We start from the raw sequence: 12196 nt of genomic DNA on the forward strand, positions 1-12196 counted from the left end.
TTGCTAATTTTGTAAGAGTCGTCGGAATTTGTTATTACTCTCTCCGTTTCAAATTAGATGTCTACTTAAAAAAATCACACAGTTTAAAGAAAATGGATGTTCACAAATTAATTGCATTAAATGATCAAAATATGTGGAATGAGATTGATTTAGGAAATATAAATAAAAGATATGCGGAGGAAAATTGACTTTGGAAATGACAAGTAATTTGAAACAAATTTTCTTTTTAAAGTAGACATGTAAATTGAAACGGAGGGAGTATTTGTTTTTGTTATCGATTGTCCAGAATCGTTTCCAACCTAGGAATAGCGCCTCCTTGCTTGAGTTGTGTACAACAGCAATATCATCCATTCTGGTGAAGCGATGATCATATGCTTTATAATATTATTTAATTTTAATGTTATTTAATTTAATTAAATAATTGGTCGTCCAAACGGATCTGAAGCTAGGGAGAATCCCCAGACTATAAAATTGACGATAAAGCGGAATCTGGATCCAAATTCTAGTGGAATGCACAACCTAATCACTATAGGAATAAAAATCAAACGTGAATACATCACATGCTATACAAAACGACACCACTAAAATCCCAGCCCTACGCATACACCAATATCATTTTCTAGGAATACGATTGTCTGGGAGCAAATTGGTACTCCCTCCGTCTTGTCAATTCTCTACGGTTTTTTTTTCAAAACTGCTCGACACGCATTTTAAAACTCTTATAAATACAGTTATAGTATAATTTATTTTTAATTTTTTTTATAAAAATATGAATGTTATATTTTTATACAGGAAAAAAAAATTTAAAAATAAATTACAGAACTATACTTTATTGAAATATTAAAATCCGTGCGTCCTCGTCCCCCAATTTATATACTATTGACTGGGACGGAGGGTATTTTAATAATTTAATATAATCATGTATTTATATAGGACCGAAGCGTCTCTATGACTTAATTTATAAATTAATATATATTTATTTTAAATGGATAATAAGAAAATTTATTTGAAGCATTCGATATTTGTTGAAAAAGTTGAGTCCGCTTCCATATTAGAGAGGAAGAAAATGTTGCGAAAAAATATTCGGGATTAGAAAATTTTATTTGATGACTCTGACCATTTTGTGGCGGCCGTATATATGAGATTTGAGAAATTTGAAGTCACCGACTTGCTGGCAGCTGGAATGCATTTGATTAAATAACGTAGCAGTGCCATTGGACAATAATGGTGATTACGTATAAAAATTTGAGTACGCAAGAACGTTATATAGTAGAGAATTGAGTGGGATGAGTAAGCTATCCATTTCCAGGCTTCCAGCACATTGTGGCCAACTGCCATGCATGCAATTGCACCCCAAGACTATATATTTAACTTGATTAACATACTAAAATTCTATCGTATACATTTTGAGCTTAATTTTCACATCAATTTTAAATATAATAATTTCGACCACATGAACATCATATTTATTTATGATTTTTCTTGGTGATATTATTTTTTACACTCCCTTCGTCCTCCTCAAACGGTATATATCAGGGACCAGAACGGGTACACAATTTAATACTTCTGTATAATATAATTTATATTTTTTTGATAATTTTTTTAAAAATCTTAAAATAAATTATAGAATTATATTTTATAGGAGTATTGCGTGTCGAATAGTGGAAAGAACATATAAAAATAAATGAGATAGAAAGAGTAATAAATTACATGTCTACTTTAAAAAAATAGACTAAAAGTATTAAAACATTATAAATAGACTGATAACTTTTCGAGAAACGAATCTAATCTTGTACTAAAAATAACAATATATTATTCCCTCCGTTTCAAATTACATGTCCATTTTAAAAAAATCACATAGTTTAAGAAAAGTGAATTGTGATAAAAAAGAGATGTATTAAGTCATTAATTGAACATAATGTGTGGTGTATAGTTGATCTTGGAAATATAAATTTGTAATATGTGAAGGAGAGTTGATTTTGGAAATATAAATTCACATTGAAAGTTGAAGTGGACAAGTATTTTAAAACAAAATTTTTTTGCTAAATTGGACATGTATTTTGAAACGGAGAGAGTATAGTGTAAAGATAAAATCTATTAGAAAAAATAACCAATTTCTGAATATAACTATATACTTCTTCCGTCTTAACATGCTGTTTACGTTATTTTTTTTCACGTATTTTGAGGCTCTCATATATTAAATTCCATAATATTTTTCACAAATTTTTGAATAAAATATCTTAAAATAGTGATCAAGGATCGAATCGGGAATTCGGGAGAATACTTGATTCAGTGGAATCAAAAGGGGTACCCCACCAAGCCTCCCCCAGTTGATCCGGCTGCTCGTGGGATCTATTAGAATCACTCTTGTCGTTGGATTTTTCTGGCCCAACTCACGAGGCACAGGAAAAAACTACAACTGCACCAAGTTCAATTACTCTACATGTACTCAGCATGTTTGTATGGTCTGATTTCACTCCAGGCACGCACTCACCACAGATATATATACCCACTTGCGTGCCCTCCTTTTCCTTTGCTTCTCTCTTGAATCTTCTCCATCTCTCCTCTCCAGAAAGAAGCCAAGCCACCCTTCATTCATCTAACCCATGGCTTCTTTCCATCCTCCATGTTTTCACACCACAATTATCATCTCTTGTGTTGTGTTTATCTTGTTTTTCTCTCCAGCTCTGTCTCTTCAAGAACCAGTGTTGCTCCTCTCCAATGAAACTCACTTGGGTAATACTTTTTGTTCACAATCTTGTTGTTTTTACTCAGGTTTGTGAGTTCTTGTTTGGTGATTATGATACCCTTTTGGATACTGTGCTTGATTCTTGATTGTGATGGTTGTGTGTTGATTTGTGAAGTTATTGATGTAGGGGCCAGACAGAACTTATAGTTCTTGTTATTATTATATGTACTTAGTTTATTCTTTGTGTGAATTGATACTGTTGTTGATTTATATTATATGCATAGCAAACAGATTAGCCATCTTTGACCCTTTTGGACTTTGCAAATATTTTTAGTTGGTGATTGAATTGTAATTACCTTGCATATTAATAAAAGAAAATCATGATTGTTAAATTTCTTGTGAATTGTGTAATTTTGTACTGATTGAGTACTACTTGGATGAAACTTTTTAATTTCTTTGATTTGGTTATGATAGATGCTGATGATTCTGAAGTTCGGAAGACTGAGTTGTTCCCGGAAATTTTGAGAGATGAGGCAGTTGGGAGACTTAATGAGCTTGGACAGGTAATGCTTTATAAGGCATTGTTCTCTTCACATGTATAACTTACCATTAGTGTTCTTTTGTCAAACGGTTGGCTCTCTATATATGTAGGTTTTGAGAATAATGTGTAATAATAGACCAATTTGAGTTGTTCTATAAGCACAATACGAAGGAGAAGATGGGAAGTATAGGTGAGATTTACGCTGAGCATAAACTTGTATCTGCACCACACATGGAGTGAAATAATAAGTGCCACACAAAAGCTAAGCTGGCAGAACGCTTAGATGAGTATTTATGAACAGTGGTCTGGGGAGAACACATTAGATATGAAATATGGGGACTACATATCAGTCCTGCGACCTCAAATAGTTTAGAAGGGTTTGGTGGAGAGTTACCTGTGATTACCACTTAGTGGCGTGTTAGATTTCTTTATTTGCAAAGATTGAGACACTGGACCATATTCATGGTTTAAAGTACCATGCGGATGTTGAAACATATGCAAGTTTGAGTATTATCTAAAATAAGAGAGGGGACAAGTGCACAACAGGTCAGCCATGAAGCCATTTCCCCTTGTGCACTAGAGCCCGTAATTTGAAGTTGTAACTGCCAAAAGACAGACCTCTAAATTGCAAAATGTGTGTATGATGAAAATATGAAAATAAAATTAAAATAAAAAACGTGGTCCAGCTCTCAGTAGTTATCGCTAATTTACTATGTAAGGAGTAAAAAAGTTATGCCAAGTTCTATACAAATTATAGACCTTGAAAAAAATATTTGCTAGTATGTTGTCCACATAATTCTAGCAGTCGTAAATTTTACTCCATTCTCTTCTTGACAGATAGTTTTTTAACCATGTATTACTATTGTGAATTCCTCTGTCAAGTGAAATTATTGTAAATTGAATTGTAAATCTTCCATGGCAGGTAAGTGATGCAAATGGTTATCTTGAGAGAACTTTCTTGAGCCATGCTTCTGTTAGGGCTGCAAAACTTATATCCAAGTGGATGGAGGATGCTGGTTTGACTACGTGAGCTATCTACTTACTTCAAAATCTTTCAAAGAATGCAGAAACTAAATGCATTCTTATGTCAATTTTTAGGTGGGTGGACTCTATGGGAAATGTACATGGTCGAGTAGGAGGGGCGAACCCAAGTAGCAAGGCGCTTCTGATCGGTTCCCATTTGGTGAAGCATTAAATTTGTTTAGTTTTTGCTGATATACTCTATCTTTTCCCGTTGGTGGTTTACTTTATATTTGTAAAAGCTAGTAGTTGATTATTTGTTTTTACAACAGGATACTGTAATTGATGCTGGAAAGTTTGATGGTTCACTTGGCATAGTCTCTGCTTTGTCCGCATTGAAAGTTTTGCACGTTAATGGTAGACTAAGAAAGCTGAGACAGCCAGTTGAGGTTAGCTAAATATCAGATTACATTTTAAGTAGGTAATTTTGTTGTATGATAGTCGAGTTTTCGTTACCTTCCTATTGGAGAATCCAAACCATGAACAATATACCGTTTTAGCAGAATTATATTCTGGATGTTGCTAACATTTTAATAAGTAAAAACTCAAGTGCTGTGAACTTGAATCATTGACAGATTATTTTTGCTCAACTTCATTTAATTTGAATATTTTGCATGCCTACTTGTGCCAAAAGAAAATAAAAAAAGTTCTATTGCTTATTCCAACTTTTAAATCATGCAGGTGATTGCATTCAGCGATGAGGAAGGTGTTCGATTCCAGTCTACATTTCTAGGAAGTGGAGCTATTGCTGGTATACTACCAGTTTCATCATTGCACATACGTGATAAGAGGTTTATACAAGTCATTTACATTGTATATCTTGTGGTAGAACCACTAATATCTCACTACATTTACGATACCATATTTTCAGTGACGTGACAGTTCAAGGGGCTCTAGAAGACAAATCTATTGAAATCAATGAAGATGCTCTTTCACATCTTAAGTATGATCCTGAATCTGTTTCTGCTTATATCGAGGTATGCGGTACGAGTTCTTATCTAGCTTACTCGAAATGTAAAAATGGAACATCTAAAAAAGAATTCTTATCCTCTATTTGAAGTTTTATATATAGACTTAGTATTGCATTTCGCAATTCAGGTCCACATTGAACAAGGACCTGTTCTAGAGTCAGTTGGTCTTCCTCTCGGTGTGGTAAAAGGAATTGCTGGACAGACAAGACTAAAGGTATGCGTGACGTGTGGCCTTGGACTCGGACTACTTAGTTTATTTTGCAAACGTATGACCTAAATGTTACTGGTTTTGAAATTGATAGTATACAAAAAGATCACAGAAAAATGAGAAACAGGGAAAAATGAAAAATAAGTTTATGGTTTCATCTTGTCTATTTCTTGGTCAATCTTCATTTTTTTTCTCTATACTAGAAGTATGTATCCTTCTTACCATTTTGAGATATATACTTATGCTGAGGAGTCACCACTTGTATTCTCAGATCTCTTTTGATATACCATTAGTCAATCTCAAGAACCTGAACCTGTTCCCAAATATGGATTAAATGTCACAGGTCGCTGGTTTTTATGTTTCAGATGGTCGAAGGTGTTACATGCGCAAGAAATTTTCTGTATATTTAATTCGGGTCGGTCAGGATACATTTAAGTTGCTTACCTTTTATCACTTTGCAGGTGACTGTGAAAGGTTCCCAAGGACATGCTGGTACAGTACCCATGTCAATGCGCCAGGATCCTATGCCTGCTGCAGCAGAATTGATTGTGTTGTTGGAAAGTCTTTGTAGATATCCAGAGAACTTTATATCTCAAAATGGTCAGTGTGATGCTTCGGTTGTGGACTCTCTTAAAGGTTCTCTTGTTTGTACTGTTGGAGAGATATCAAGCTGGCCGAGTGCAAGTAATGTCATTCCGGGACAGGCAAGTTTTTTAAGTTGTCTAGATTTTCAACTCAGATGGCTCTCTTCTATATGATTAACATCAGTAATTTAAAGCTACAATTAATTATAATTTGAAACATAGTTTACTGATAAAACGGTATGTAGAAGGCAAACCATCATAAGCTGGATATATCTGCTTGCAGGTGACATTTACAGTAGATATACGTGCAATGGATGACATGGGTAGAGCGGCTATTATTTATGAACTGTCAAATAGGATGTATCAAGTTTGTGATCGTCGTTCAGTTTCTTGTCTTATTGAACCAAAGGTGTGAAATTATAAATTTGTCTTGTCTTCTACTTTTGCTGTGGTTTGTTCTTTTTCCCATGCTCACTTGTAGTTTGGAACGATTTCAGCATGATGCCAATGCAGTGATTTGTGATACTGGATTGAGTACCCAGTTGAAATCCGCAGCTTATGCTGCTGTAAAGAAAATGGCCGGTGAAGATATAAGTGATGTACCTGTGTTGATGAGTGGAGCTGGACACGACGCAATGGCAATGTCTCATCTGACAAAGGTTTGCAACTTCTGTTTTATTACATCAACAACAATTACACCAGCTACTTAACATCACTGATATATTTTCTGCACCTGAAATGTGTGTCAGGTTGGCATGTTGTTCGTTCGTTGTCGTGGAGGAATAAGTCACTCCCCCGAAGAGCATGTACTAGATGATGATGTCTGGGCAGCTGGGCTGGCAATCTTGTCATTTCTGGAAACTCAAATGTAATGGATACATTTGTCAACATGTAAATCCTGTAATGCATAATCATGCATTAGTGCATCTTTGTTCTTCATCTCAGATTCGATTAGACATGAGGATGCTGATCACATTGCCAATGTTAGCTTGCAAAATGCAAAATGGGGGCAAAATGTATATATTTCCAATAAACAATATTTCTCCCAGTTTTGTACAATTGTAAAATAATATTATGTAATATAAAAATTAGGTAGAATTTGTTTATTCTGTGATAAAAGAGAATAAGTATAATAAACTGAGTGACATTTAATGTTCCAGTTCTTGTGTTTTCAAATTAGAATCGATGAATAAGGTTGAAGTAATAAAATTCTACGGATAAACAAGTCATTTCGGTTTATAATTGGTTTGTAAACTGTCCCCATTTAAGTTCTAAAAACATGTCACCATATCGATAGCTAGATTAAATATATAAAATCCAGGTTGGTTGTGTCAGATGTTGTTACTCAGATCGCAAAATAGGTAACGGATATATATATAGTTATTGTTAGTCAGATTGCAAAATTACATATCATATCGCATATCGGCAATGATAAGTTTATATTTATAATTACATATCATATCAAAAGCGATAAGAGCAAGAGGTGTTGTTTGGATAAGTCTAGAAGCTTATAAGTCAGAAAATAGTTTTATTCATTCTGTTTGTGTAAAAAACTTAGAAATCAACCTCAAACTTTTAAGCCCAGATAAGAGAAAATGAAAATATTAAATTTTTAAGTGACTTATTTTAATTTTTAAAATTAAATTTTACAAAAATGTAAAAGACCATCTTAAAAATAATTTTATAATAATTTATTATTATAATAATTAATTTCATACCCGATAAATTATAAATACAAAAAAGCTATCCAAACATATAAATTAAAAGTTATTTTTTGACTTGAAAATAATTTCTTGCCGACAAGGAATAAACACTAACTTCTTGACGACAAGGAATAAGCACTTCTCTAACCACACGGGCTCTATATGTCAACAAGAAGACGAGTTCCTGCAAAAGAAGAGACAGCACAGAAACTTCAAGCATACAGCATCAGCTAAAACCGTCTGAAAACTCTTGAATATAAATGAAGCATTCATAATGATACAACGTACCAGCGAGTGGACTCCTGCTACAGTGCTACATTCGTAGTGAAGCAAATTTTTTCTAAGAAAGACAGTAAGCTAAACTAGTACAAGTATGGCTACTAGTATCCTTGCTACAACATTAATTTAGAAGTGTGAGATCCAAATTAATGTTGTAGCAGAACTGAACAACAACAATACAGACACGCGTGGAAGCTGTGGACTTCTTGCTCGTATGAATAACATTCTTGTAACCAAGTAATGTAGATATCACTGCAAAGGTTAGGCCAACTGCTGCAGCTGGTGAACAACATGTGACATTCTTGGTCGCATTGATGGTACATGCTGTGTACACGAATATACAAGGTCCACAACCTTCTGAATGATTCCAGCTTCTGGGATATGCGAAGATGAAGAAGATATGAGAGGGTCCAGAAGCTCAAGGTACCTATGAGATTGGACAAGAGGAGTAGCCCACTCAAATATACTCTGATAACCCACTGAATCAACAGCCTGTGCTGGTCTGCGCCCACTAACAATCTCAAGCAACAAGACACCGAAGCTGTAAACATCACTCTTAGTTGTTAGCTCATTTTTGTAAACAAATTCTGGAGCAAGATAACCATGAGTACCGCCAGCCATAACAGTCCTTTCATGCATCACTTCCCATGGCACAAACTTTGATAGACCAACCCCCATCAGATGTGCACCATAGTCTTCATCAAGAAGCACATTACATGCACGAATATCTCGATGGACAACTTGTGGTTTCACCTTGTCATGGAGAAATCTGTTAAAAGAGAATATATAGAAATAAGAAAGAATACACGGACAATAAAATTGCATATAGACATACATTAAAAAATAATACAACAAGCTCAAGTAAGGAGCATCAAAGAATTGGTAAATTACAACCAAAATATTAGTGAGTATACTTCATACTTGAAAGAATATTAAGGCCTTTTTGAATGGGAATATTTTTGGAAGAAAAAGCCATATCCCAGGCTAATCATTCAAAAAAACCCTGAGAGGGTAGTGAAAACACATACACCACCTTAAACGAAGCAAATGCTGAGGCCTACTGAAAACAATGTTACGCTGCTATTAGCTTTACATACTTCTAGAACAGGCAAAGTGATCAATCCCTAAAAAGTTTGCAATGTAGTAAGACACCGCATCATGTTTCAGTCAGTTAAGGGTCCAGTACAAAAAACTAAATGCATGAAACTTCTTTATTTTTCAGAGGCAAACTAAAAGAATCTACTTACGCAATTCCTTGAGCAAGAGTGGTGGCTACTTTCATCCTCATGACCCAGTCTAAACTTCTACCTCCCCTAGGAATGTGGTGTAGCCATCTGTCTAGTGGCCCGTGTACAATGAACTCGTACACGATGTAGCGATCACCATGATCATAGCAGCATCCTTTTATGGAAACCAAGTTTGGATGATGAAGTCTTGCAACCCTACCAATTTCTGTATAGAATTCTTTTTTTCTTTGGAGACTTGATCTCTTTAATCTCTTAACTGCCACCCTTGAACCATCAGGTAATAGCCCGCTGTATGTGCCCCCTGTTTTGGCATCCCCAAGAAGACGGTTTCCTTCACTGAAATTTTTGGTTACTGACTTTAATTCCTCACGAGTGAAGATTTTCCATGATGGTGGGACCAGTGCTAACGCTGCTGGATTAGACAGCTTGCGAGATTTTTTACGTCTTTTACTCCTTTTATATACTAGGAGCCAAACCACAACGCTTAAAGTTGTGAACAGTATCACTCCACTCACAACAGCAAGGCTGATAAGATACTCTCTGTGACAGTGCATATGACGACATTTATTCTCTGTATGATATGCAGGAAAATTAATATTATCTCCCAACATTATTATCAAAGCATTTGTAATCACCCAAATGTATGCAAAAATTTTAAGTCTAGAGATCATAAAAGCATATAGATTTTGAATATAGACAGGAAGGGAGAGACAAAAATCCCAAAAATATCTAGGTAAGTGAAGGCAGGATTACCTATATAAATCATACAAATATAAGCATGAGATGAATTGCATCTCCCTGTACTGAGAATAGTTCCATTAGTCTCCGAAGTTAGTGTACACAAAGATATCTTTTCCTCATTCTGGCAAGACAAATCTGTACAATTGGACCTGATATGTGTCTGAGGAATGATAGTTGCATTCCAAGATGTATGGTCTGACCATCTCCAATCTACACCAGTTGCACTTATGTTGCTTTTGCCTCCAATCCAGCATCCATTAACGACTTCACCACATAGCTTTTGCACAAATTTTAATTCTTGAAGTGAATCAACTGCCGCCAAGTGTCCATGATTACCTTGACATTGGTTCTCTGATTCATCCCATGATGTAGAGTTTTCTATATAATGAAAACACTTTCGCTTACTCAGGCTCAAAGTCCAACCGGAAGGGCACAGTTCTGCATAGACAGAGTAGATAATTTAACTGCACTATAAAGATTACAATTTAGTAAAAATGAATCAGATTTTCGAATATAAATATATCACAAATAAATAAGGCAGATATATCATCTCTGATTGTCTAATAGACTCTTTTGTATTAAATTTTAATGAAAATACACCAAGTTTACGTATGTTGTTGTTTTAAAGTCATGTTTGGTATTATATATGCTCAAAGGCCATATAATGTATTTGGCAAAAAGAAGTGCAAGGCAGCCGCACACTTAATATGTACAAGATGCAGTATAGAAGGCTAGACATTTAATCATTCCGGATAACTCAAAGGACATATGTCCATAACAATACTTTTGGATTAAATTATTAAAGCTAACAACTTGAGAGAAACTACTGTCCTCTACTTGATATAGAAAGAGAAGATGAATAAAACAGCCTCTTTCATTTAATATCACTAATATTGTACTTAATAAGGTATCCTCTAAAATGATCATGCAAAATCTGCAGATATCGTATTAAGTGAAATCTATGGACTATGCATCACTAATCATCTTATCAAGCAAGAAAGATAATATATCAAAATTTGAATCTTTCGTACTACTCATTAAACAAGACGCGGTTCAACCAAAGTGTAGCTTCGGGTGCTGAACCTAGACACGTAAGAAATAAACAAAAATCTATCATTGGCCCCAAGGATCTTGTCAAAATTAAGGATCTTGTCAAAATTAATGGTAATAAAAACACAAACTAACAAATCAGTTCTAAAATTCAAAGCGTCTAATCCCGAGTCCTTATCTTCTATATGAATTACACTCTTCCATCTTTTCATTGAGCAAATGAACCCCCAAAAAAAGAAGAAGAAAAGTTACCATTTTTACTAAAAAAATTAGACTGCAATCGCATAATAGAAACATAATATCTAAAACAATTAAGAAAGTGCTATGAAAACTCAAAAAACATTAAATCCTAAAAGTAGTAGTATTAAAAATGTACCTGCACTACTTGTTTCATTACCAGAAGCCACCAAAACCTATAAAAAATGTAAAAAACCAACAAAAACATTAAGTACCAAATCAGAAACTTCACAAACCAATTCTCATTTCATAAAGCTCAAAACTTTTTACCCTGCTGGAGTCACCCAAGTGAAGCACAACACAACCCACCAAAAGGGAAACAAGCTGAGAATAAAGGAGCCTCCTTTCCATTTCAAACAAGCTCTGAACATCAAAAAACACACAATTAACATCAAATTACACAAAAAACCATCAAATCTTGAACTTTAACAACATATCAAACTTACCCAACAAAAATTTAAAGATCATATAGCTGAATTTAGTAGTGAAGAATGAGAATCTGAGTAAACAAGAAAATGAAAATGGGGTAAAATAATTTAGTTGAAAGGTTAGCTAATGGAGTGAGAAAAGTGAGAGTATTTATTGAGAGTGGTTTGCAGTGACCCACAGCAGTCAGACAGTACAGGAGTTACTCCTGGAAAATATTGGCTCTCCACTGTATGCATCTCTATCTACATAAACCCTTTTCTTTCGGTAATTCTTTTTTACAGAATCGGTAATATTTTTGATTTGGTTATAAAAATCAAAAATCGAAAATCGAAATAAATCAACGGATTGAAAATTTTCAGAGTTCTTTTAAAATAAGTGAGGAATGTTTTAGATAACTGGATAATTTTTAATTAAATTGAAGTTAAATCAATAGACGGTTTCTTAAAAGTTAATCAAAAATTTTAATTACGGAAATTTCTAGAACACTTCCTATTAAA

General features: G+C 34.3%; 2 protein-coding genes across 2 annotated transcripts; one reads left to right on the forward strand and one right to left on the reverse strand.

Moving 5' to 3' along the window:
* Window positions 1–2445: 2445 nt before the first annotated feature.
* On the forward strand, window positions 2446–7117 carry LOC108225564 (allantoate deiminase 1). Its single transcript, XM_017400497.2, has 12 exons — window positions 2446–2736; window positions 3164–3252; window positions 4153–4256; window positions 4329–4413; window positions 4523–4639; window positions 4932–5041; window positions 5122–5227; window positions 5349–5435; window positions 5891–6133; window positions 6297–6422; window positions 6511–6672; window positions 6763–7117. Exons 1-12 carry the CDS (start codon window positions 2607–2609, stop codon window positions 6883–6885), a joined length of 1482 nt encoding a protein of 493 aa, XP_017255986.1. The 5' UTR covers window positions 2446–2606; the 3' UTR covers window positions 6886–7117.
* Window positions 7118–7942: 825 nt separating this feature from the next.
* LOC108195233 (C-type lectin receptor-like tyrosine-protein kinase At1g52310) lies at window positions 7943–11917 on the reverse strand. The gene is made up of 6 exons (XM_017362224.2): window positions 11717–11917; window positions 11541–11633; window positions 11410–11446; window positions 9996–10421; window positions 9243–9813; window positions 7943–8764 (listed from the first exon to the last, which is right to left on the reverse strand). Exons 2-6 carry the CDS (start codon window positions 11619–11621, stop codon window positions 8257–8259), a joined length of 1623 nt encoding a protein of 540 aa, XP_017217713.1. The 5' UTR covers window positions 11622–11633; window positions 11717–11917; the 3' UTR covers window positions 7943–8256.
* Window positions 11918–12196: the final 279 nt, after the last annotated feature.

The sequence above is a fragment of the Daucus carota genome, chromosome 1 (assembly GCF_001625215.2).
Source record: "Daucus carota subsp. sativus chromosome 1, DH1 v3.0, whole genome shotgun sequence".
Taxonomy (NCBI): domain Eukaryota; kingdom Viridiplantae; phylum Streptophyta; class Magnoliopsida; order Apiales; family Apiaceae; genus Daucus; species Daucus carota.

What these genes read in the sequence shown, in the direction of transcription:
- LOC108225564 (XM_017400497.2), top strand. Translation starts at nt 2,607, where the DNA reads ATGGCTTCTTTCCATCCTCCATGTTTTCACACCACAATTATCATCTCT. An exon ending in CTCCAATGAAACTCACTTGG is followed by an intron (nt 2,737 to 3,163) that starts GTAATACTTTTT and finishes TGGTTATGATAG; the next exon opens with ATGCTGATGATTCTGAAGTT. An exon ending in GTAATGTCATTCCGGGACAG is followed by an intron (nt 6,134 to 6,296) that starts GCAAGTTTTTTA and finishes ATCTGCTTGCAG; the next exon opens with GTGACATTTACAGTAGATAT.
- LOC108195233 (XM_017362224.2), bottom strand. Translation starts at nt 11,621, where the DNA reads ATGGAAAGGAGGCTCCTTTATTCTCAGCTTGTTTCCCTTTTGGTGGGT. An exon ending in ACTTGGGTGACTCCAGCAGG is followed by an intron (nt 11,447 to 11,540) that starts GTAAAAAGTTTT and finishes CATTTTTTATAG; the next exon opens with GTTTTGGTGGCTTCTGGTAA. An exon ending in ACTCTTGCTCAAGGAATTGC is followed by an intron (nt 8,765 to 9,242) that starts GTAAGTAGATTC and finishes CTCTTTTAACAG; the next exon opens with ATTTCTCCATGACAAGGTGA.